The sequence below is a fragment of the Rattus norvegicus genome, chromosome X, assembly GCF_036323735.1.
Source record: "Rattus norvegicus strain BN/NHsdMcwi chromosome X, GRCr8, whole genome shotgun sequence".
In the NCBI taxonomy this organism is placed as follows: domain Eukaryota; kingdom Metazoa; phylum Chordata; class Mammalia; order Rodentia; family Muridae; genus Rattus; species Rattus norvegicus.
Genome location: NC_086039.1, coordinates 15,280,142 through 15,304,383, shown reverse-complemented (window position 1 = coordinate 15,304,383; position 24,242 = coordinate 15,280,142). Strand labels below are relative to the sequence as shown.

Genomic DNA, 24,242 nt, shown 5'->3' with positions numbered 1-24,242 from the left:
GGTAGAGCATGGTCAATTCTGTTATAACAATAATGATTCTGTTTCCTCATTTTCTCACCCCTGCTCCCAACAGGCTTTTCACAAAATTGCCATACAAGTTAAATAACTGTTTTTTTTAATGTTCAGTGGAGAGTGAATATGGTTAAAAGATACGCAGAATATTTTCTTGGAGTATCGTTGAGATGCTCTGACGTAAACCACATTCAATTTATTGTATGCACTACAACATATGGTTTGTGTTTTGTGTTAGGGATATTTCCACACGTTATAATAGTGCGTAATGGGTAGGGTTTTTTTCAGTGTGGGAGGCAGAGAGGGTGGAAACACATCTGTTTAGATAGTCATTGACTATCCTGCAGCAAAACAGCTGGAAAAGCAAGCAAGAAAACAAACAAAAAACTCTTCTGGGTAAAAGATGTCCCTTGAGTATTAGAAAATAATCTGGGGTTATGCTAGTAGGCTTCAGGCCTCACAATCTCAACAGTTTCCAGTCTTGTACCTCATCTAGTACCTCGTGGTAGCTGACCCAGATATCTGCCTTACACAGCTGTTGTTTGAATGCTTCCCCATGAGACAGCTAGATGCAGCTGTGGAAAGGCTCTACTGACTCACGTACCCTACAAGATACCCCGCAGAGAGGGTTCAGGAAATCAGCTCAGCCACTGTGGGACTCCAAATTATTTAAATCTACTCACCCTACACCACCTCATCACATTCTCTGTGGAAAAGCTGCTTTGGTGATAATGTCCTGGATTTCAATAAACACTGGTCCTGAAGTTCCTTTGACTCTGACTCTGACTCTGACTCTCTCTCTCCCTCTCCCTCCCTCGCCCTCCTCCCCGGCTCCCTACCTCATTGCTGGCAAAACACATATGCTTTGGATGCCCTCTCCCCGGCTCCCTACCTCATTGCTGGCAAAACACATATGCTTTGGATGCCCTCTCCCTGGCTCCCTACCTCATTGCTGGCAAAACACATATGCTTTGGATGCCCCATCACCATTATCATGGTGGGTGTATTGCCCTCTTCTGTAGGGTCTGTAAGCGATGCATTGTGTACTCTTGTCATATTGCCTCTTCTGTGCCTCACCAGGCCACACACCTGACTTCAACTCTTACTAGGTCAAGGCTCTCATAGAGCCTTGATACAGAGTGGCTTTCTTGCTACAGGTAAGACCCAGATCAAGCAAGAGCCACACATGTATCTGCCAGTATAAACAAGCTTGTGGGAAAGTAACATATGGTCAAGTTTGAATACTTGGACACTAGATTGCCCACCAGGATCAGGAAGTATCTTGTGAAAGACTCACTGTAAACAAGCACGGTAGACCATCAGGCTGGGACTAAGTCTATGGCCATTCTCCAGAGAGATCTCATAACCAAATTTGAGGAAAACCACAATACAAATATGCTTTGGAAATGAACTATTTTATGTTTTGTCATTTAAAGTGAAGTTTATATCAGAACAAGTTTATTTCAATTGAGAATGCTGTTACTTTATTCAGCTTATTATAAAAACACATGGACACACTTCCTTGGCATGTGGAGTAAGAATCTTTAAGTATGACAATATTCTTGCCTCAATGACCAAGCCCACCCTTTCTGATTTTCCTTGCAGAATGTTGGGCACATGCCCGTGTGGGCAGAAAGTATACATGCTACCCTCAGGCCTGCAGATTAAGGCCACTGAAAATACCAAAGTTACTGGATGATCAGAGTTCAGGTTCCTGAATGACAAGGCCATGTTCTTACCTTTGGTGACTTATGACATCCTCACATTTTCAATTTTACAAGGGAAAACAACTCAGATTTGGAAGGATTTTGTCACAGCATGTAAACAATATACATGAGTGCAACAATTGGTTTTCATGGACAACAATACGGGCATCTTGTTCATTATGAGTAGGTGTCAGCTTGTGAAATATAACATCTTGGAATTTCAGGATGAGTCTTACTCAAACTGCTGCATCATAAGAAACTAATGTAAAGAACATAGTCTCCAAAATGACTTCGTTTGACTTACTGGAACAGAATCAGACAAGGAATAGAGTGTTGTCACTTCCTTGAGCTTTATGGGTCCCTCATTGCTTTGGATTCATTTGAGTTAAATGTATTGAACAAAGGTTCATGCAGTAAGCGCGGTTTCACGGAAATACTGTCCAGGGCTCTCTGAAGTCCCATGCTTAGTTCCCTGTGACCACTGATCTGCTTCCCATTGCTGCAGTTTGGACTTAGGATGATGCCACAGAAACAGAGACAGCCAGGAGCCAGTGGGGACGAGTTTCTTTAGCCCAGAAGACCTTTCAGATCCACTTGAATGGGGGGATATATCAAGAGCATATGTCTTTTTAAAATTTTTTATATTTATTTTTTATTATTAACTTACATTTCAAATGTTGTCCCCCTTCCCAGTCCCCTCTCCACAAGGCCCCTCTTCTTCCCTTCCCTATGCCTCTAAGAGGGCACTCCCCCACCCACCCACCAGTCCCACCTCAACCCTCTACCATCCTTTTTCTCTAGGGCATCAAGCCTCACTGAGGCCAGGCAATGCAGCCCTCTGCTAGCGAAGTCTTCTCTTATATGAGCAGCTATATTTTACTTTCCATTCGCTGTTGACAGTGATTGGGTTCTTTCTGGATCTCAGGATTGGGAATGAAGCTGCTATAAAATATTTGAATGCTTCGTGTGCGAACCAGACTTGTTTTCACTAGGACAGGTTATTTAAATGTCAGCATTATTGCCATTTGGAGAGAACTGTGTTCTACAGAAGCGTCTTCCTCCCTCTGCCTCCCTGAGCGGCGACAGCCAAAACCATCTCTGGATGTTGCCGTCTCCTCTGGGGAAGCTCTGGAGTAGCTCCTCTGAGGAGCTACTGTGTTAGTAGCACAAGAATATTTATTATCACGTTAGTGTAAACTTGGTATAGACAAATCTTACCTTTTGTACTGAAATATCTCTATTCACATTTATGGAGGAAATTCTCTGCTTATAAAAGTCTTAATTTAGAAATTGTTTTACCACATTGTTTTCTGGATTTTTAAAGTTGTATTTTTCAGATCATAATTTAAATACATTTCTTTTTTTAAAAATAATTTTATTTTCCTTGGATATTTTATGTATTTACATTTCAAATGTTATCCCCTTTTCCCCCTCCCATACCCCTCCCCCTCCCCCTGCTTCTATGAGGATGCTCCCATCCTCACCCACCCACTCCCGCCTCAATGCCCTGGCATTAATTACATTTCTTCCTTCCCTTTCCCCCATCTAATCCCTCACACATGCCCCTCTCCACTCTCCTTCAAATTCATGGCCTCTTTTTCACCACTTATTCTTACATGCACATGTGTATATGAGTACACATATACATTCCTAAATATAACCTGTTCAGTCTGTATAATGTTACTTCTATGTATATTTTCAGGGTAGACCATTTGGCACTGATCAATCCTGGGGAAGGCCACCTGTCCTGTGTCCAGCTTTTGTCAGTCACCTATACTCCGTTGTGAAGGTCAGAGGTCTCTTGAACTACAGCCCCATACACATATGCAGTTTAGCATATTCGTGGGTTCTATCTTTGTTGAGCTCACATTTGGGCAGTCATGTTGGTGAGAATTTATGGGTATAGTTTCTACGTTTGCTTTTTGTTTGTTTGGTCTGGAAGCAGGTTCTCACTATATATCCTTGACTGGCCTGGAACTCATTATGTATGCATGCATTGAAAAATCTGAAATTATTGTAGGTGAACCATAGTTTCTCTACTGGGTTTTTAAGCTATCAATTCCTTATTCAAATTTAATGTCAAATTAGTGATTACTGTAGCCAACATAAATCTAAGGTCTACTTATTTCAACATGTTTTCCTTATAAACTTAATTTCTCTTACTGAAACAATGCACTCACTTAAAACAGAGAAGGGGGAAGAGAAGGAGGAGGAAGAAGAGGAAGAGGAGGAAAAGGAGGAAAAACAAGAGATCACAATTTGACTGACTATGGTTTAGCCCTTTCTAAGTTTGTACACACACACACACACACACACACACACACACACACACACACACACGAACAGAGACAGAGAGACAGAGAGAAAGCAAGAGAGTGGGGTGGGTGGGAGATTGCTATAAAAATTTTAAAGGAAATCACCATACATTTCGTAGACAAAACCTCCATACATGCACCCCTGGTTTCATGAGATTTGAAGGACACGCATATGAGCACTGCTCCACTGGGTCTTCTGCTCAGGGCTCAAAAGACTTCAATCAATATGCCAGTCAGAGCTGTGATCTAATCTGAGACTGTGTTCCTCTTCTGGGCTCACTGGTTTTCAGTAGAATTCAGTTCCCAACAGTTACAGAGTGGCGAGCCCTCAGATCTGCTAGGCTGTCCTATACTCTGTTATAACATGTTCTCCCATTATACCTGCAAAGTCTAAGAGACTTAGGTAACACAAGCAAGGGAGTGCCATCCTGTCATAGTCACTGGTCTCGCCCATACTCAGAGGGAAGGGGTTACTCAAGGCCTGTGGCACCAAGACTAATCTTAGGGGTCATCTTAGAATTCCATTTACTACTAATAGTGTTTGGAGTTAGACTTCCACTTAGCCCTTAGAGCCTCTACTTCATATACTGTTGTAATATCACCCTGGTACTGCTGCTTCAACAATACAAGTTCGGAAAGTGTGTTTACCTTTAATAAAAATAAGAAATCTACTACGTGTACTATCTATTCAGAAAAGTATTTTTTTTTAAGATTTCAAAACCATATTCAGTTTGGATTAATTATTTTTTTACTCTTTAGGTAAAAATAAAAGGATGGGGTTCTGTTTCCTTTGTTTAAATGGGGCAATGGTCACTGCCACTGAAAAGTGCCGTCTCACTGACAAGGGGGAATAGAGGAAGTGAGTCTGCTTCATCTTTCTAAAGACACAGTGTGAGTAAAGAGGCAGCGATGCCATCAGAGCAGATTAACAGTTTTCACATTCCTATGCATTTAGAGTCATGGGTCAGTACGTGTCATTGCTAGAGACAGATAAAATGAGCAAACCTGACAGTTTTGAAGTCTTATGGTGGCAGAGTTAAATTTTCTAGATGATTCCTATCTTTGATAAGTGATAATGATATTTTGTACCATTGAATTAAAAATATTTAGACTTCTTTTTTATTTGTTTTGACTATTTTGCCTACAGGTAGGTCTGTCCACCATGTGGCTGCCCCGTACCTGCAGAGACTAGAAAAGGGCATCTGATCTCCTGGATCTGGAGTTATAGGCAGTTGTGAGCCCCATGCGGGTGCTGGGAATCAAGCTCAAATCTTCTGCAAGAGAATCAAATGATCCATCTCTTTTCGCCCCTTACTGAACAATAAATATGTCCAAGTACTTATTCATTTTTACAGCAGAACCAACCAGATATAATTTATTAAAATAAGTTCATTACAATGTTGCCTGTTTTAAAATGTTGTAAATTTATCCAAAACTGTTCCAGTGTTGTAATAGTATGAACATTGTCTTAGGAAATTACAAAGTACAATAACTATGTTGGCAAAACTATGAAATAGCTTCATTTGGTTTCCAAATATAAAAATATATTGCTTTATGCAACACTGAGCAGTTAAGGCCAGAACACTTCAAGGAGAGTTGGAGGTACATGTACTTTGGAAACTGCTTGATAAGAATATTAACATAAATAAATATTAAATCTGTTCATATTGTCCAAACCAAGCCAAACTTACTAATTAATATCTTTTTAAACAGTGTTATGGGGGAATTTCCTTCAGAAGTCACAACATTTTTCAAGTATGAAGAATAAATGTGCTCGGTGACCATGGAAACATAAACATACATTTATAGAATTGTACAGGATTTGGACTTTCCCTCCATATTTGGTGTTGCAGTATCCTGAAGATTCTGACCCATGTGGTTCTGGTTGGCATCTTTCTTATCACTTTGTAAGGCTATTTGGTCTCCTATTGGCTTTATCTCTGGGAGTGGATCATTAGCACTCTGCATCAGTTTCTGACCTGTCAATGACATCCGATTAAAGAAGGAAATCTAGCAAAAACACACAAACAAAAAGATTTCATTTCAGTAAGGAAAATATTCAGAAACTATGCAGGGATATCATTTTTTAAGAGGCATGAGCATAGATTAAATCACATTTTAGTGTACACATATGTACAACAATGTGTCCTTAGCATCCCAACAGATTTTCATCCCTTGTAAAATAATGCAGTCATAATAACTAAAGTAAGACTCGCTTTCAACCCTAACAATACCTTCATCATCATGGTTGATCACAGGTGATCACTAAGGTTTCACTCTTTTTTGTCTTGTAAAAGAAACAAATGAAAACTGGGAAATCACTCATTTAAATGTTAAGAGAACTGGGTTATTTGTGGGGACTTTTTCTGATACCACTAGTGTACCTCAACTGTAGATCATTTCTGTTGTGACACTCTAGAAAAGGAGGGCATACCTCACATTCCTGAGATCAGAAGTTCTGAAAAAACTACTGTTGGCAAATGAAGAGCACGTGAGGCTTGTGGGTCTGAGTCAGCAGTGGGGATGGAGGGGCTGCGCTGAGAGGCCAGCACTGGGACATGCAGGATATAGATAACAGATGGAGGTAGCCAGATCCCCGGCAGACACCGAAGAGAGCCAAAGAACGACTTATGAGGAGCAATACTTGAGAGTCAGGCAGATGTGGCAAGGCATCCCCGAGGACTGAGGTTTGTAAGGACAAATTTGGAAAAAGAAAGCAGCTTGGAAGTCAGAGAAGGAAAACTTACTAAGAGGTGTATGGTCAACAGGACCATGTGCAGAAGGAGATAGTGGGTAAGATCATCATCTTAGAAAAAAGGTCTCATCTGACTTAGGACCTTTGATGACTTATCCAGGGAGAAATTAGTATCCTTCAAGGAGCTATCATACAAGAAATGCTTCTGATGAGATATCGGAACCAGGAAAAACACAGGAAATGAAAAATTCATGAGGATGTGGCTGTTTCAGAAATCAAAATGGAGATGATGATGACAACAATAACAACTCGTCTTTAACCGTAAGAAGGAGGCGACCAGAGTAAAACATAACCTGTAACAACTTCTAGGAAAAAAGTCCCCCCCCTCCCCGGAGCTGGGGCTCAAACCCAGGGCCTTGCGCCTGCTAGGCAAGCACTCTACCGCTGAGCTAAATCCCCAACCCCTTAGTAAAAAAGTTTATGGATTAAATAAAAGCATCACTTGACTTGCTGTACTGGAGGGTACACATCTTAAAACTGCTCCACTACAAAACAGCAGCCCCTATTAAGTTGAAGAAGTGTAACTTTCTAATACACAGGTCATTTCTCAAGAGTGTAAAGATAGTCCCTGTGGGCCCTAAAATGGGAAGAAACACACTTAGGGAATGATCACTGAAACTGCATATGTATACCTGGTAATCTAAACCCTGGGGCTTTAAGAAATCTGAGTTCACAAACTATAGGGAACTGGACTAGGTCAACCCTTAAATAATGTCGGGCTCCTCAAAGAACTGTTTACTCTCTGTAAGTAGTAAACATCATACATACACATAAACATCAGGAGACAAATAAATACCATGTACCATTTGTTTTTTGGATAAAGAAGAAACATGTTGTTGAGGTAAGTTTGAAGTTCATATGAACAGTGTGGATAGGCAATCCTTAAAAGAGACAATGACCTGAAGCCATTTCAGATCTAATAGAGAGACTAGCAAACTATTTTCCATGGGTAGACTAATGCTTACCTAGGCTTAAGGGGATTTATGTGCAAATGTCCCGGTTGAACATAAATTCAATCCAAATTAAAACATAGACAGAAACAAAGCACTATTATTAGTAACTGAGCCATTATAATTGCTAAGTAAAAAGATAGAGAATGGGTATTCTTAAGTTCTTTAAAGCAGAAATCATTACACCAATTTTAAAATAATAATAATATAAGTTTACCTAAAATGCAAGGGAGAAAAAGGCTGGAGAGATGGCGTAGTGAGCATTTATTGCTCTTGCAGAGGACCAAGTTTGGATCTTAGCACCAATATGACAGCAAAGAGTCTATAACTCCAGTTCCAGGGCTCATGGTGCCATGTTCTGGCACCTATCCACAAGTGGTAAACACACCACATGCATGCAGGCAAAACACATAAAACAAAAATAATCTTTAAGAGAAATGGGACTGGAGAGATGGGTCAGCAGTTCAGAACCTTTGCTGCTCCCTCAGAGGACCTAGGTTCAGCTCCCAGCACCCATTTGTTGGCTCCAGTTCCAGGGGCTCTGTGCCCTCTTCTAGCCTCCATGGGCATTGTAGGCATGTGATACAGGCAAAACATTCATACATAGAAAATAAAAATAAGTCTTTTTAAATGCAAAAAACATTGAAATTAAAATTAAAAAAAGCAGAACAGTTTCAGCAAAAGAGATAATATAAAATCAATAAAAACCTTGAAATTGCCCAAAGTATCAAGAGACATAGGAAATAATAAACTGATATTAAATTTATGAACAACAGAAAGAAAATGTTTGTGTCATAATCTGAAGCAGGGGTACAATGTTCAAATACATAACAAATATATAACAAATTTTAAAAATATAAATTAAGTGACTTCTGAGATTCAAGGGTCATATGTTTCAAGTAAGTTAAAATGAAAGGTTATATAGAAAGCTCTCAACAATTCTGTGAAAGCAATATTTGTTTTACAGTGCAGGGGAGGGAACCCAGGGTCTCAAGCGCACTAGGCAACTGATCTACCGAGGTCAACCTCTAGTCAATTCCTAAAGCCATATTCTTAACAGCAACAGCTGGAACAGAAGCAATACTAGCCAAGTAGTTATACTATTTATCACTGAAAAACTATGATTAAATAGAAAAGTGTATTCAAGCCAACTGAAATGCAAGGTATGAACCACCAACAGACACCTATGAAAAAAAACTTCTAAAGGATTTCTTTGGAGAGAATAAGACTTCTGATTCGTAAGAAGTAATATGAGCAGAGCATGTGATATCAAAACCAAGTAACAACATGGTTCACGACATTAAGAAAATCAAAACATTGGGTACAGTCATTTGTAGAATGGAAAAGAAAGGATATCAAGGCAGAGCATTATTGTAAGATTCTGTGGTTATGTGAGAAAATGTAATAACAATGGTCAGTCCCAGACATTAGGAATGCCCATAAAACATTTGAAGTCAAAATGCAGCTGTGGAGTATGCTTTCAATGTACCTATTTAAAGTCCATGTTAAAAAGAGGGGGCTAAATCTCTCTAGCAGGCAAATTCTAACAGCAGAAAGCTAGCTTATTAAAAACATGAGCCGCCACCGTAAACCCTTTACATACTTTGGGGTTATAAAACTCCTATAAGGGACTAGCATAGGAAAAGTAGAATGTGAATTCAATATTTTGGTCTCAATACCAAAACGAACAATTCACTTCACTTACTTTTTTAGCCTTTTTTATGTCTTTACTTGTTGGTTCATTACCTCCCAGAATTTCTGAAGAGCTGCTCTTTACTCGGTCATACATGTGTCCTACAAATGGATACATGTAAAAATATTATTCTAACTAAAGAAAAAGAAATTCTTCACGTTTTCAGGGAAATTATCAACTCTAAGTTGTAGGATAATATAGAAAGAGCTCACTACTGGACAAGTAAGTAATGTCATACCACACAATTCCTGAAAAATGGATTCAGTTATGGTAAGATGCCTGGATAACTTAACCAATGCAAAACTATTTAGATTATGACTATCCGAAATTTCCTATTATGGTCAGCAGGAAATGCCGGAGAAGACACATGGAAATATAAATTATTTTAAGAGAACTCTTTCTCTCCCCTCCCGTCTCTCCCAACCTCTCTCTCTCTCTCTCTCTCTCTCTCTCTCTCTCTCTCTCTCTCTCTCTCTGTGTGTGTGTGTGTGTGTCTGTGTCTGTGTGTCTGTGTGTCTGTGTGTGTCTGTGTGTCTAGGCCAGAGAGCAATGACTGATGGTTTCCTTTATCATCTCCACCTTAGCTTTTGAGACAGGATTTCCCATTGAACCTGGGGTTCACTGAATGGGCAATGCTATTTGGCCAGAGAACTGGAAAGATCCTCTTGCATCTGCCTCCCCAGCACTAGGAACACTGGAGTATGTCACCACACCCAGCTTGTTAATGTGGGTGCTGGGAATACAAATTCATATCTTCATGATTACATGACAGGGCTTTAATGATTAAGCTATTTTCCTGACCCCTACATCATGTACTTAATTAATCTTGTTTTATTTTTATTCTTTGCATTCAAATTAACACGCTACTTTTAAGTTTCAAGCTAATCCATGCATTCATTATATAGCTGGATAATAATCATTAAGAGAAAATGGATGAAGCATTACGTTTTTTGGTTTGATATGGTCAACCTTTGAAGTCTATATTTAGTTTCTTTTTGATACTATGGCCACATTCTAAGAATCCTTATAGGTGATAATAATTTAGTATGTTACTAAAAATAATCTAAAACTTACTATTCTTTCTGTGGACGTTATAAGGACAAAATAATGGAGGGAACTATTTCTTCCTCTGTTTAGTTCTTATCAGTCAGATATCCAGTCCCATGAATAGTTGATTTATTTCTGAGGTATTGGGGACCAAGCCCAGAGACGTGACTATGTTAGGCAAGTGTTCTACCACTGGGCTACATCCTAAGCCCATGAACAGGTTTTCCTAATGAAGACACAGTAGAAAGCATATCTAGGCTGATGATGTAGACATAATGGATGAGCCTTACAGCACAAGCACAGCTGGTTTGCATCTTAAACCAAGTACACTCCCAGTCTCCTGTATTGTATGGCACCTGCTGCTACACTAACAAGCTTTAGATCGTTTTTCAGTGCCTGCAGTAACATTAGAGACACAAATGCAGGTCCTAGAGGAACTAACTAGGCTCCAGGACAGCTCAGTCATATTAACTTGTGCAAAGAAGACCCTAGTATTTGACAAGGATTAAGTTGGGATTTGAGCAAAGGCCCAAGATGCTACTGGTTGAGTAAGAGGGAAGAAGAGATAGATTTAGTTCTAAATCCTCCAACAGTGACACATAGGCAGCCATGGCTAATGAGTGTACACTGCATCTGAAGAAGCAGAGAAGGTAACAGTGAACATGGACAAGCCTATTTAAAGGGCCGTATGAAAATAAGCATTGTAAGAATCTCACCCCTTATCACCTTATGACTTACTGCTGCCATTCTCTGTCATTGTAGCTTATTTAAGAAAACGGCAAGTTCTCTCCACATGTTCACTCAAATGCCCTGGCCGCACAAGAATCGCATGGACCATTTCTTCTCTACTCCGCTTCACAGAACTAGCTCAGAGGTCTCCTTATTCAAGGTTTTACAGAATAGAGGAAACAAATATACTATTGGGACGGCATTTTTGCGCATCATATATGTAGCTGATGATAAACTTCTGATTCTTCAGCAGGTTGCGGGGCGGGAGGGATGGAGCAGCACTTAAGAGTGGATACTGCTCAGGGCTCAGATTGAGTTCTCTCCATCCACCCCAGACAACTTACAAGCCATGGGAAACTCTGGACAAGGGCATGTACAGAGTTCTCTTCTGAACTCATATGACACACAGCCATATACATAGTTAAAGTAAATTGAAAATGTCATTTTGAAGTCAAATATGCTTATACCTTTTGGATTTTCATTGTACTCACGAAGGTTCCGTTGCAGAAGGCTGGCACTGTTTTCCTATAAGCAACAGAGAAACAGTATGGTAAAACACACAAACAAAGAACTTTCTTCCCATAATTGTGCTTTAGAAAACCTGGCTTTGGTTTCAAAGCATGGTCCTAGAGACTGTATCTAATTACTAACATAGGCATGTGATAATTCACTTTGCTGGGCTTCTGTGCAACGGGCAACCTCAGATGTTCAGTGATTGTTCATTTCCTTAGTGGCACATGCTTGTGAGTCCCAGGAAGTAGGAGCAAGTAGTTTTCAGGACTCTGGGCCAGTGCGGTCTATATAACGAATTTGATGATGGCTAGGTCTATATAGCGAGACTTATCTTTAAAAAACACAATGAAGACAAGTTGCACGAACTTGTGAAAACTATGCGATTCCATCGTCTGTAAGGTGACTAAGGAATGGCACACCATTTCTCTCAACAATTTATAACGGCAGATGGGATTTAATGTTTTCTGTGTTAACACATTCTACTGGCCACCAAATCCCAGACTTAATAAAAATTTCCACACACAGGACATTTTTTTCTTTCTGTAAGAAAACTGTAAGTGCCAGAACAATTTTTCTCCTCAGTGTAATTAAAAAAGTCTTGAGAAAAACAGAAACCAAGGAAACCTGACCTCTACATAACAATCATGTCTTAAATTAAAACTGGCAAGCACATAGCTTGAACGTATCCTTACTCCCAGCACTTGGCAGGTGGAGGCAATCAAGAGTTCAAAGCCATCATCAGTTACACAGTGAGGTTGATGCCAGCCTGAAGCATACGAGACACTATTCAACTAGGAACACAATATATGCTTTTAAAGACTCCATTCAAATAGAAGGTCAGCTATGTTTTGGTAGTTGTTTGTGAATGAATTTTAAAACAGTCTTTTCTAGAGCAGGAATGAGAGTATTTCATGAACTAGAAACCATGTTTAACTGAGTGTTTTGTGCAAGTGTTCTAGAAGGCAAATATGAACACAAGCCCATTCCCTTTGGGTTTCAGCATTCTACACCTGTCATGTAGAGTACTGTCAGCAGAGTCTTGACTGCATCCATGACAAACACTATGAGCTCAAATACTGCTGTGGCTGTACGCATTTACATGTACGTAAGTATGAATATATGCACACAATGCATCATTTCTGTCACCAGCATTCGGTTTCCAACTTCTAACCTTAAGCATTTCAAAGACAGATATCCAGCTTTGTCTTTTTTACCCTTGTGAGATACAAGGCTGCCTTCAGCTTCCGATAAAGCAGTACATAGACGTAAGTGCTCCCATAGGAGGCTACAGTGTACCCTCCCCTCTTCTTCGGTGCCACCTCAGGACAGAGCCTTGGCATCATACCTCTTTAACCATCTCAGCTGGCTTCTCATCAGCAGGAACGACAGTTTCGGAGCCTTCTGTTTCAGGAAGGGCATCCTCAGGTAGACTTCCTTCTTCTACAGTCTCCTTTTCTTTCTTCCCTTCTTCTTCTACAGTGTCTTCTACATTTGGGACACTAATTTGCTCATCCATGCCTTCTGCTTCTGGTTTCACACTTTCTGAAAGTTGAGGAATCTATGACAAAAGTGATCACAAAAGATTTTCTCTTTTTAATGAACAAATGCATTCTTTTAAAAAATACAATAGATATAAGTTGGGTGTTGCAAAAGACGTAAAATACCATATAACCTATGCTGACCATGAAGATACTACATCACTAAAGATTTCATGACTACTATTCTGTATGTGCCTGCTACTGTGTGGCAATGCCTAGTGTTCCTCAAAATCTGTTAGTACATTTTCTTGGCTCTCTCCAAAGAGTGATCTTAAGCTTCAAAGAAATTAAGAAGTTTCTTCCTTATAGCATGGTAATATAATATCGTGGGAATATAATATATCTATGTACTGTGTTCATTTTCTAAAAGATAGAGATTTAGAGTTCTCCCCCAAACTTTACAATTCACTTATAACTATTTTTAACCCAGAAAAAAAAGATAAAGAACACATGTAAATGCTATTAAATATGGTATTTCTTACTAAAAGACATTTAAACTGTAGCACTTTGAACCTAAGAACATTTAAAATCGCAAAACTCCATCTGGATAAGTACTATAAACCACAGAAAACGCTTACCTTTAAAACTGAGAGAATTTAGGAGATAGTGGCAGAATACTGGCATTTTATAAAAAGAAAAGGTAAAGTTTCAGTACATTCTTAAAATGATAGTCTGGAATGTTCAAGTACATGTCCTGTGTTAGAACCATGGTGAAGAAGTGAATGGGCCTGACAAACCCAACTAGACCATCAATTCATCGGTCACACACCACAGTGAGCTCTGGTCTTTGCTTTGGCTCAACACAATTTGTATGTCTTATGAGGGATAGCAATGTTCCTTGTGATGGTTCAGTTTGTCAAAAGACCCACTCACTTCAAAAATCCTTATTCTAGATTACTACCCTGGTTGCTAGGAGAGTCAAGAAGGCTGCCCTGTGCCTACCAGAAACAGCCATGGGACCATAGTGACTGTTAAAGACAGGGAACCTTGAACTAATGCTTTAGGCCTGGGGAGCCCTAGAATTTAGTGCTCAGCATTGCTGAGGCCCCCAAGAGAAGGTTTACTAGGGAGGTAAATACATAAGGAAAGAAGAGGTTGATTGTCTGGAAAAAGTCATACTAGTAACTATCTAAAAGAATCTATAATACATGCAATTTCGTGTATAAATAAATATACGAATAGAGATTAAATGAAAATTTGTCATTGCGGCTAAAAATGCCCCTTTGAGTGTCAAAGATTAGCTAACAAAAATCCCAATTCCAGATAGGAAAAGCCCTCCTTTGAGTTGTTGGTCAAGATATCCAAGGGACTCCCAAAACTTTACAGTTCTTGGTGTTTCCTCTGGTTGCCTCCCAGAGGTAGAAGATTTAAGTCCCCCATGCACTTCGGAAACAAGGCATAGAGGCTTCTGTGATGGAACTAACTTGAATGTCCCCTCAATGAGGTTGAGCTTCCGTTGTACCAGAAGGCACTATGCAAGAGTGAAACCAATACTCCTACCCAGCTATGGGGCCTATGAACCACAACAGTGATCCGCATGGCACCACACCCCAAGGGTGGTATAGGAAGAACTTAAGACCTGTTCAACAGGGGGAAGCCATGCCTGGTACTGAAAACTTAGCCAAGTACTCAGTGCTAGTGAAGTCATAGATACTGGAGAACCAATAACTACTACTTTACTAAACTAACACAGTAACTAATAACAATATAGACATTTGTCTTTATACCCACAGGTACATGTAGTCCTCACCATTTATCAAGTAAACTTCTCTTTGCAACAGATGGAGACCATTACAAAATACACACAAATACACTCACAGTCAAAACACACACACAAAATCCAGGGTTGTGGAGTCCAGTTCCAACTGACACATCTGTAATACACTCTCACACCTAAGGCTCGGGGAACATTTTGGAAAAGAGGATTGTTGGGGGTAGGAAGCGGGGGTGGTTGGGGAGGGGGAACACCCTTATAGAAGAACGGGGGAAGGCTGGGATAGGCGAATTATGTCTGGATGTCCGGGAAACCGGGAAAGGGAATAACATTTGAAATGTAAATAAAAAATATCCAAGAAAAAAATATATCAAAAAAAGAGTTATCTACCAAGATTGAGAAAAAAAAAAAAACACCTAAGAGCCAGAGGATCAGGGACTTTGCTTTGAGATTGTATCTCTTAGTAGTATGAGAAGTGACACCCATAAAGTCTCACTAACATGACAGCCTAAACATGAGCTAGATAAAGATACCAATAGACATTCCAAAGAGGACAGAAAAAAGCTAACAAGGGCTCAATCCCACACAAAGAACTTGAGGCATGCCCAAAGTGGGAGACAGTCTTCCCAATGGAAGTGTACGGAAACTGGTTACCCAATACTGAATGGTCAGTCCTGAAATCATATATATATATATAAGTTAATATTAGACAGATTGGGTGGATTATATTTAGGAATATATATGCATATACATATACATATATATATATACATATAAGCATATAATAACAATTAATGAAAATGGAAGCTCATTGAAAGGGGGCAAGGAGTAGTGTATGGGAAGGTTTGCAGGAAGGAAGGGGAAGAGAGAAATGTGATTATTAAAATGTCAAAAAACACCACGTGATTCTGTAAACAAGAATTTTAAACATTTTAGGCAAAATTGCATAGTTTCTTTTAAAGCTTTTAATATACTAGCATACAACAGAGTTTTTGGAATGCAACTAAAGAATTTTTGAAATGAAATTAAAGATTGAATTTTTTTTAGCTCACCATTGGGTAATTTAATGCTTAACATAAATCAAATCTTGAAGAAAAGTATCTAATTGTTCACAGTAGAGTTGGCTTTTCATTGTTGCCAGTGTTTAATATGGTGTGTTCTCACAAGTATCATTAACATCTCACTGTTGCTATAAAGTGGACTTCAGACAGTGAGCCAAATCAAATACTTAGTTTAATTGATTAACTATTTTTTACTAACTTGCTTTATAGGGCTTTATTTTAAAAAATAATTTGGTCTGCTTTATTTTATTTTATTTGAAAACAAAACAAATCTATCTATCTATCTATCTATCTATCTATCTATCTATAATTTTGTGTTTAAAGCACAAAGAAATTGATCCCACTCATTATATATATACATATATATATGTGTATATATATATGTATGTTCTGCTTATATTTCAATACTGACAAACAATTTCAATTAACTCATTTGCACAGGAAGCAACAATAAAGTGTACAGTCTAGAGAATGCCTACAAGCTGCCAGTTTGATCTCTGCATTTTTATCTTCTTATGATACCACTTTATTTAAAAAGTCTTTTTTCTTTTATGCATGATTCGCTATTTCATTCCTAACCTTTACTGTAACTACATATACATTCCAGTTTGAGAAGCAAGACTACAAGTGTGAATGCAATATTCAGGGAACTGTACATTGGGGTGACTGGCATTTTTATTCTCAGTTTTATATTTGTTCTCTACCATTCTCATTGCTTTTCTTTTTGTGGTCATATATTTTAGGCTAGCCATCTGAGTGCGATCCATTTCTCCGTGCCTTAAATATTAAAATTAAAGCTCTTTCCCAGGATTGTCGGACTACCATGACTCTGGTCTTCCCCAAATCTGTCCAAGTAATTTGGAGATCAGAAGAGCCATGTTTTCCCTATGCACTGATGTTTCAAACACTGCAGAATATTTTATTTCCTACATTCCCAACAAGAACATCCTGGTCTCATGTCACTGTTTGTATGAACTGCAAATTTACTCAGGGAGTTTTATCGAAAGTATGCAAGTCCCTGCATTGTACATCTCCCTTCCTAATCCAAGAAGCATGCCAGCAGTTGTCTGGTAATTTTCAGAATGTAAAATGCAGTTCAGACTCTGATTTTGTGCAAGGCAAACTCCTTGGAGCTCTGCTGCTTTTGTCACTCTCAGTGTTGGCTCTAGGCTTCCATCAGGCCACCCCCAAGATGTTCCTTTGCTGCCATCAATCCTTCCTTGAAACCCCTTCTTAGCTTGGGTAGCATTTTCCTTAGAATATACCTCTCACATTTTCTACAAGTTCCATTCATCAACTTCCTTACTGCTCTTTTACCCTAACCCAGTGCCTCTCAGCCTTCCCAACGCTGAGCCCCTTTAACACAGTCCTCATGTGCTGGTGGCCTCCCAGCTATAAAACCGTCTCACTGCTATTTCATAACCACAATTTTGCTCTTGTTGTGAATCATAAGGTAAATATGTGTTATACAGATACCTGATATGTGACCCTCAAAGGGGTTATGACCCACAAGTTGAGAAGAGCCACATCTAACCACTCCCTGACTTTTCCCATGGATCCTGCCTGAAAAGTTCTATTCACAGAAGAGATGCTTTCACTAGACCAGCTAAGTACATGGACAAGCTACTGATCCCCAGCGACCTTTCCTGAGCTCCAGGCACATCTGCCGGCCCTCACACTGAACATCTCCTGGAGACCACTGGAAGCTAGCAAATGCAGAACGGTCTCCCAGACTGCTCCTCTTCCCTTATTTTCAGTCACTGTGAACAGCACTGTTTCTACTCAGTTTTCTAGGCCAGAAAAAAGAAAGCTTTCATCCTTCCGCTGCAGCACATCTTCCTCTTATGTTATCTGGTCAGTTTTTTCTTACTAACTTCTGGTCTTTTAAAAGACAACAACAGAGGGAACCTCGGTTCTTCAATACAAGCTTTGTATGTAACCTGAGAGAAAAGCAATGTATATCAGACCAAGATCTTCACATTTAATTTTCTATTGTAAACAGTAATAATATACAGAGTTTAACAGAAAAAAAGAAAGCTTTCACCTTCCCCTTCCCTCCCAACTACATCTTTGTCCTGACTACCCCCAAACTCTCTGATACACAAGCCCATGTCTTCATCCCATGTCCTATCCCATGTCCAGTTCATTCTTTACCTGGTCTACTGAATTTACTCCTGCCTGCTTCAAATCATTTTCATATCACCACCAGAAGAGCCTTACAAACCTTCAAGTGTAGTCAATATATTCTTTTTCCTGTAACATTCTGTATGAGTATATAAAGTCCTTTGCTGGTTAAGTTCTACTTAACAAGATTCAAAAGTCACTCTGCTAACACACACTACTGTACTAATGAATTTCCTGTTGGCTTCTAGGGTCCTCTGAAATCAGGGGTCATAGCTTATGTCTTGCATATCTAAGACACAATTTTTTCGTCTCTTTAATTAGTCTCTTTTTAAAATCAAGGTATACATGTATTTTGAAGCTCAAGTATCATCTTAGTGCAGCTTTGGCTAAATATATACAGGTAGAAAAACAAATAGCATTGTTAAGTTAGGCATATAATTAAAAAGAAAAAAAAAGGTTTAAAAAACAGAAAAGAAATAGTCCTGGCAGAAGCACCAAGTGTTCTTTGGAGAACCACTTTTAGTCCTCCTGATAGTTAAGACAGAGAAAAAGTGGATTGTGGGAGGTGGATTAACACCTGACTTCCTTCTTAAGGTCTATCTGACTTCAGGATGGCCTTTGAGAGGCCAGATACATAAATACTGGATGTACCAGATATTAAGCTATATGTTAAGAGCTAATCATGCCATAGGACATTGAATTTTCACAATGAAAAGAATGAGGAAAAAGATGACAGCACCTTCCCTTACGATACATTGGTTGGAGAGAGCACACATGCATGTAAACTAATGTCTACAATCAATCATTATCAACCAAAACACACTTTAGCATTACTCACCTTGAGGGCTGTTGTTGAACAGCCGGAGATGCTCTGCAGAAATTCTTTGCAGCTTACCTGAAAGCCCCTTTGTGCCAGAGTCCACATTAGGAAACTGTAACTCAAGGGATTCTACAGAGATAACGCCTCACATTTACCCCAGTAATGATCAGTGAAATAAAGCAAGCGCTCGAACAGCTAGCAGATTTACCATGCCTGTAATCCCAGCACCGGCAAGGTAGCAACAGGAGGCTCAAAGTTCAAGGTCATCCTTGGCTACATAGTAAGCCAAGTACTTTCTAAGCAAGCCTAGGCTGCGAGAGACCCTATCTGAAAAACAAACAAGGAGGAGCAAACTCTTGAGGTCTATGTAAGCAGCTGCCAAGGCAGGAGGGGCCAAGTTGTCTTATCCTTTACTTGTTTCTTTTCTCTAACAATGAGGGTTATACAAGTATAATGATAACCTCTACTTATGAGAGTGTGTATTCTTTTATACCCGTCTCAATGTATTGCTAACCACCAACAAACTCCTATCCATAAACTTTAGAGTGCATTAGGCCTGCCACAATGCATGATTTACTAAGTGTTAGCGGTACACTGGGCAGAGAAGGGCAGCGTGCTTTGTTTAGGGCTACTGCTCCCTTCCATCTAACTGCTTGAAGACTAGGTGATTCCTGTGACTAAACTTAAGGCTTCTGTTTTAAACTGAGGAATAGGGATAGCAGGAATTATGGTGTGACACATCTCTAACAATGCTGCTCCTATGGAATTCCTTAGGTCTTACATCCTAATTCTGTATGTTTCTTAAAACAAACAAACAAAAACAAAGAAAAACCAAAGCAGACATTTACAAAGACAAAGATGCTGGTGATTCTTGATAACACCTTGAAAGTACAAGTTGTCAGTAGGGCCTGGAGGCAAAATGACTATATAAATGCTCTTTTGACCGTATCTTGTAGGAACCATTACTTCGGGAACCGCACGTTTCGGAGCAGGGAAATGTAATGAAACAGGTGAGAAATGCTGCTTGAAAGTGGCTCTCTCTATCAGTGAAACAGTGAAACAGGTGTACTTTTAGAACATACCTTCAGTACTCCTGGCTGATTCTCTTCATGGAAAACCAATGCCCTCCCGACCCCACCTTTGATATGAATAAGAGGAAGTTGAGATTCTTATTTCCCTGGCATTCTCTTATAAACCTGCCAGCCCTTTTATTTAATCATTTCAAAACTATTACTAATCACTTTTGGTACATACACCTTAGCATATGACTAATTCTACTCTACAAATAATAAATATGGTAGACTTTGGCCAAGGACTGCAGTGTCAAATCAATGTAGCCCATTATTTAGGGATGCTACCTGCTACCTCCGTAGCAAGTTCTAATTTACAGACTGCTCTCAGGAAATGCTACTTCATTTGATTCCTGTCTATCTCATGCTCATAATTAGAGAATCAAAGGTATGGAGTTCAACTACACAACATTTACAGTGAAGGTATGGAGCAAGCTGAGAGAGAAAATCAATTGGAAAAAAAGTTAAGAATACACAAGCAAAATAGCTACATTATATAAAACTAATCAAATGAGACTTTTAGAAATTCACTAGCTAATTTAGACAGTTTTTCCTCCACAAACAATCCTGAGTGTATACATTTAATCTTTATTTTACTTGAAGCATTCTGATAAGTAACAGACAAAGAGAATTACAGAAGTCAGTGAAAATCCATTGAGGCCACAGAACACACAAGGAGAATGAAGGTCTGACAACAGAGTTAGTACAGAAATCGGTTGAGTTTAAAGTCGTCAATGTTACAGAGGACAGGAGACATTGAAGTTATCACTTTTTTTCTTTTTTTTCTTTTTTTTTTCTTTTTTCCAGAGCTGGGGACCGAACCCAGGGCTTTGCGCTTGCTAGGCAAGCGCTCTACCACTGAGCTAAATCCCCAACCCCTGAAGTTATCACTTTTAAGAGCAGACAAATGAGTCGTTCTTGGGACGACTGAGCTTCTCCGAGCCCCTCTATTATATGTTCAGGTTACTCATTCATAAGCTATCCTGTCAGGTGCCTAGGCAGCAATCTCAAAAGATCATAGCAGTATACCTCTAAGACCTGAGCATAGCTGTCACTTTATAGATTTTTATCAAAGGGTACAAAAAATTACAAATGTCATTTCTTAAAATATGAATTTCTCACCTTAGTTTTAAGTTATCATCACTTCTTACAAAAAATATTTTAGGTCATAGAGACTGAAAAGGGGTACTAAAATATCTATTAGAAATCAGAAGTTTGATAACCCTGAAACATCTGTACTGTTCTTAAAGAGACTGGATTTTATAGACATAGTACTTATAGTAGGCTTCGGCATATAAGCTTGTTATTAATGAGCAATATACAATGTTAAGTATAACAAAGGGCCTTTTAATGATATTTTTTTAGTTAGGAATTAGTAATTTGGGGGCAGAACATAAGATATGAGTTTAGCAGGAAATCAAGACTTAACACTGTCTCCTGTTGCCTTTGACACCTTAGTACAAATGTCATCAGTTGTCTGTGTTTTAACCACATATAAAGTACCATAGTAATGGATCAGTTTAATAAGATGTAATGAGCACACCTATTATGCATTAGGCACACAAATGACAACCCTGGTCATAATCAGGTCGAATTGAGTCTGTTACTTCAATTCCAAATAAAGCGGTAAAACATCATTCCAGAATCTTTTGGAATCTGGGAGCCCATTCTCTAAAAGTTGTTTGGACTCCATTGGCATTTTAGGTGTCTGCTCTTTCCCCCGTCTCTCTGGGTTAGTAATGGACTTTTCTGGGTATGTGCCGTGTCTGCCATATTTCATAGACCTGTTAGACCTGTTAATTTTACTCACTTTTGGGGACTGTTTTCTGTCTTCCCGTCTTTGATTTTCAGCCACTTTTCCAATTGCCTCCTTGTATTCCCCTTCTTCCTCCACATGGTCCTCACAACGTCCACGCTTTTCTCTTTCTTCCCCCTCTTGTCCCTCTTCCTCATCTTCTTCCTCTGTACCTTCTCCCTCCTTGTCTTCTAGCTCTTCTCCATCATCTGCCCCATCGTCTTCCACTTCCTCTTCCTCCCCTTTCTCTTTTTCTTCTTCTCCCTCCCCCTCTTCCTCTCCCTCCCCCTCTTCCTCCCCCTCTTCCTCTCCCTGCCCCTCTTCTTCTCCCTCCCCCTCTTCCTCTCCCTCCCCCTCTTCCTCTCCCTCCCCCTCTTCCTCTCCCTGCCCCTCTTCCTCTCCCTCCCCCTCTTCCTCTCCTTGCCCCTCTTCCTCTCCCTCCCACTCTTCTTCTCCTCCCCCTTCTTCCTCTCCTCCCCCCTCTCCCTCTCCTCCCCCCTCTCCCTCTCCTCCCCCCTCTTCCTCTCCATCCCCCTCTTCCTCTCCCTCCCCCTCTTCCTCTTCTCCCCCTTCTTCCTCTCCTTCCTCCTCTTCCTCTCCTCCCCCCTCTTCCTCTCCCTCCCCCTCTTCCTCTCCCTCCCCCTCTTCCTCTTCTCCCCCTTCTTCCTCTCCTTCCTCCTCTTCCTCTCCTCCCCCCTCTTCCTCTCCCTCCCCCTCTTCCTCTCCCTCCCCCTCTTCCTCTTCTCCCCCTTCTTCCTCTCCTTCCTCCTCTTCCTCTCCTCCCCCCTCTTCCTCTCCTCCTGCTTCCTCTCCTCCCCCCTCTTCCTCTTCCTCCCCCTCTTCCTCTTCTCCCCCTTCTTCCTCTCCTTCCCCCTCTTCCTCCCCTTCCTCTATTTCCTCCTCCCGTTCTAGCTCCTCTCTTTCTTTCTCATCTTCTTGCCCTTCCTTCTCCTCCCTTCCCCCTTCTTTCTCTTGCCTATCTCCTTCCTCCTCCCTACTTTGCTCCTCTGATGTGCCTTCTCCCTCTTCCTGTCCTTCTTCTCCCTTCTCTTCTGGATTTTCTTCCTCCTCCTCCTCCTCTCCCTCCTCCTCCTCCTCCTTCTCTTCGTCTTCTTTTTCACTTCCTTCATCCCCTGCTTCTCTTTCTTCCATCTCTTGGTTTCTTTCCTCTCGGTTTCCTTCATTCCTCTCCATTTTCTCTCCTCCCTCACCCCCTTTCTCCCATCCTTCATCCTCTCCCTTCCCTTCCATATCCAGGATGTGACTTTGTTTACCCTTACCTTTCCTCCTTTCTTGCTTTTCCTGTACCCTTTGCCACTGCTGTACTCCTAAACTACCCTTCTCACGGATTTGACCCCTTTCACCCTCAGACCCACTGTCGCCCACTGACTCTCCCTCACTTTCACTCACCTCTTTTTCTGTAATGACATCTGACAGGGCTTCTGCCTTTGCTTCCTCTCTGTCTCCTTCCAGTTCCATATTTTCCTCTTGTGCCTGTACCTCTTGCTCCACTACTACGCTTCCTTCCGCATCCTCTGCTCCCTCCTGCTCCTCGGGTATCCCTGACAAGTGGTCATGCTTAAGATCGTACTTTGGGAGAAATCTGTTTGCTCTGAGTTCATTCTCGGTTGCCTGCTCAGCACACTTCCTGCTGTACCATAAGTAGTGCTCAGTCTCCACTTCGTCGTCATCTTTCTCTTCGATACTAGATTCTACCAGCTTGTGCTGCTCCGACTCCTCAGCACTGTCCTGCTCGCTGTGCTTTTTGCACTCCATGTAACTGTCTGGCTCTTCCACCAACTCTGTTTCACTGTCAAAGACCATATTCTGTTCACTGCTTTTCCTTTCCTCAGCAATATCTTTATTGTCTTCACTCTCAGAATTCATGTCTTTATCTGGTAAGTCATCAAAAAACGTATCTGATTTTGAGTTCTCTTGACTTTCTCTAACCTTTTTCAAATCTGCCATTTCCATCGCCTGAGTTTTCTTCTCAGAGTCTATTTCTTCATCACGTTCCTTTCCCACTTGCTCACTTTTTACACCGGTGAAGGCCTGCAGCTCCTCCTGGTCTAGGCTATTACCCCCTTCCTCATCTGAAAATGTTCCCAGAATCTCAGGTGCTCGTATCATGAAGATCCCTTTTGCTAAATATTGTTTGTACACTGTCCCTTCTTTTATTTTTGACATCTCTTCATATTCATAACTATCCTCATTTTCAGTGTACGGTGTACTTTCCACCACTTTCTCAACCGTGTCTTGATTCTGTAAAGTTTTTGAAGTAACCATCATACTATTATTAGTTGACAAAGGCATCACAGATATTTTACATTGGCATCTACAAGCTCACATGTACTTAAGGCTCATTAAGTCAAACTTTACAAACTGGGAAACATGCTGCAT

At 40.2% G+C, this 24,242-nt stretch overlaps 1 protein-coding gene across 18 annotated transcripts in view; it reads right to left on the bottom strand.

Moving 5' to 3' along the window:
- Nucleotides 1-5,379: 5,379 nt before the first annotated feature.
- Nucleotides 5,380-24,242, bottom strand: part of Rpgr (retinitis pigmentosa GTPase regulator) — a 60,044-nt gene continuing 41,181 nt past the window's right edge. For 5 of the 18 annotated variants that reach the window (XM_008773083.4, XM_017602250.3, XM_063280167.1 and 2 more), the window contains 4 exons: nucleotides 13,066-13,278; nucleotides 11,675-11,732; nucleotides 9,444-9,532; nucleotides 5,380-6,043 (listed from right to left, as the gene is read on the bottom strand). In XM_008773083.4, coding sequence (XP_008771305.1) covers nucleotides 5,837-6,043; nucleotides 9,444-9,532; nucleotides 11,675-11,732; nucleotides 13,066-13,278 — 567 coding nt within the window. In that variant the 3' untranslated portion in view covers nucleotides 5,380-5,836. Of the gene's footprint in view, nucleotides 6,044-7,955; nucleotides 7,979-9,443; nucleotides 9,533-11,674; nucleotides 11,733-13,064; nucleotides 13,279-13,836; nucleotides 24,105-24,242 lie in introns of those variants that run through there. The other 13 variants (XR_010061211.1, XR_010061212.1, XR_010061213.1 and 10 more) reach the window with 9 other exon arrangements.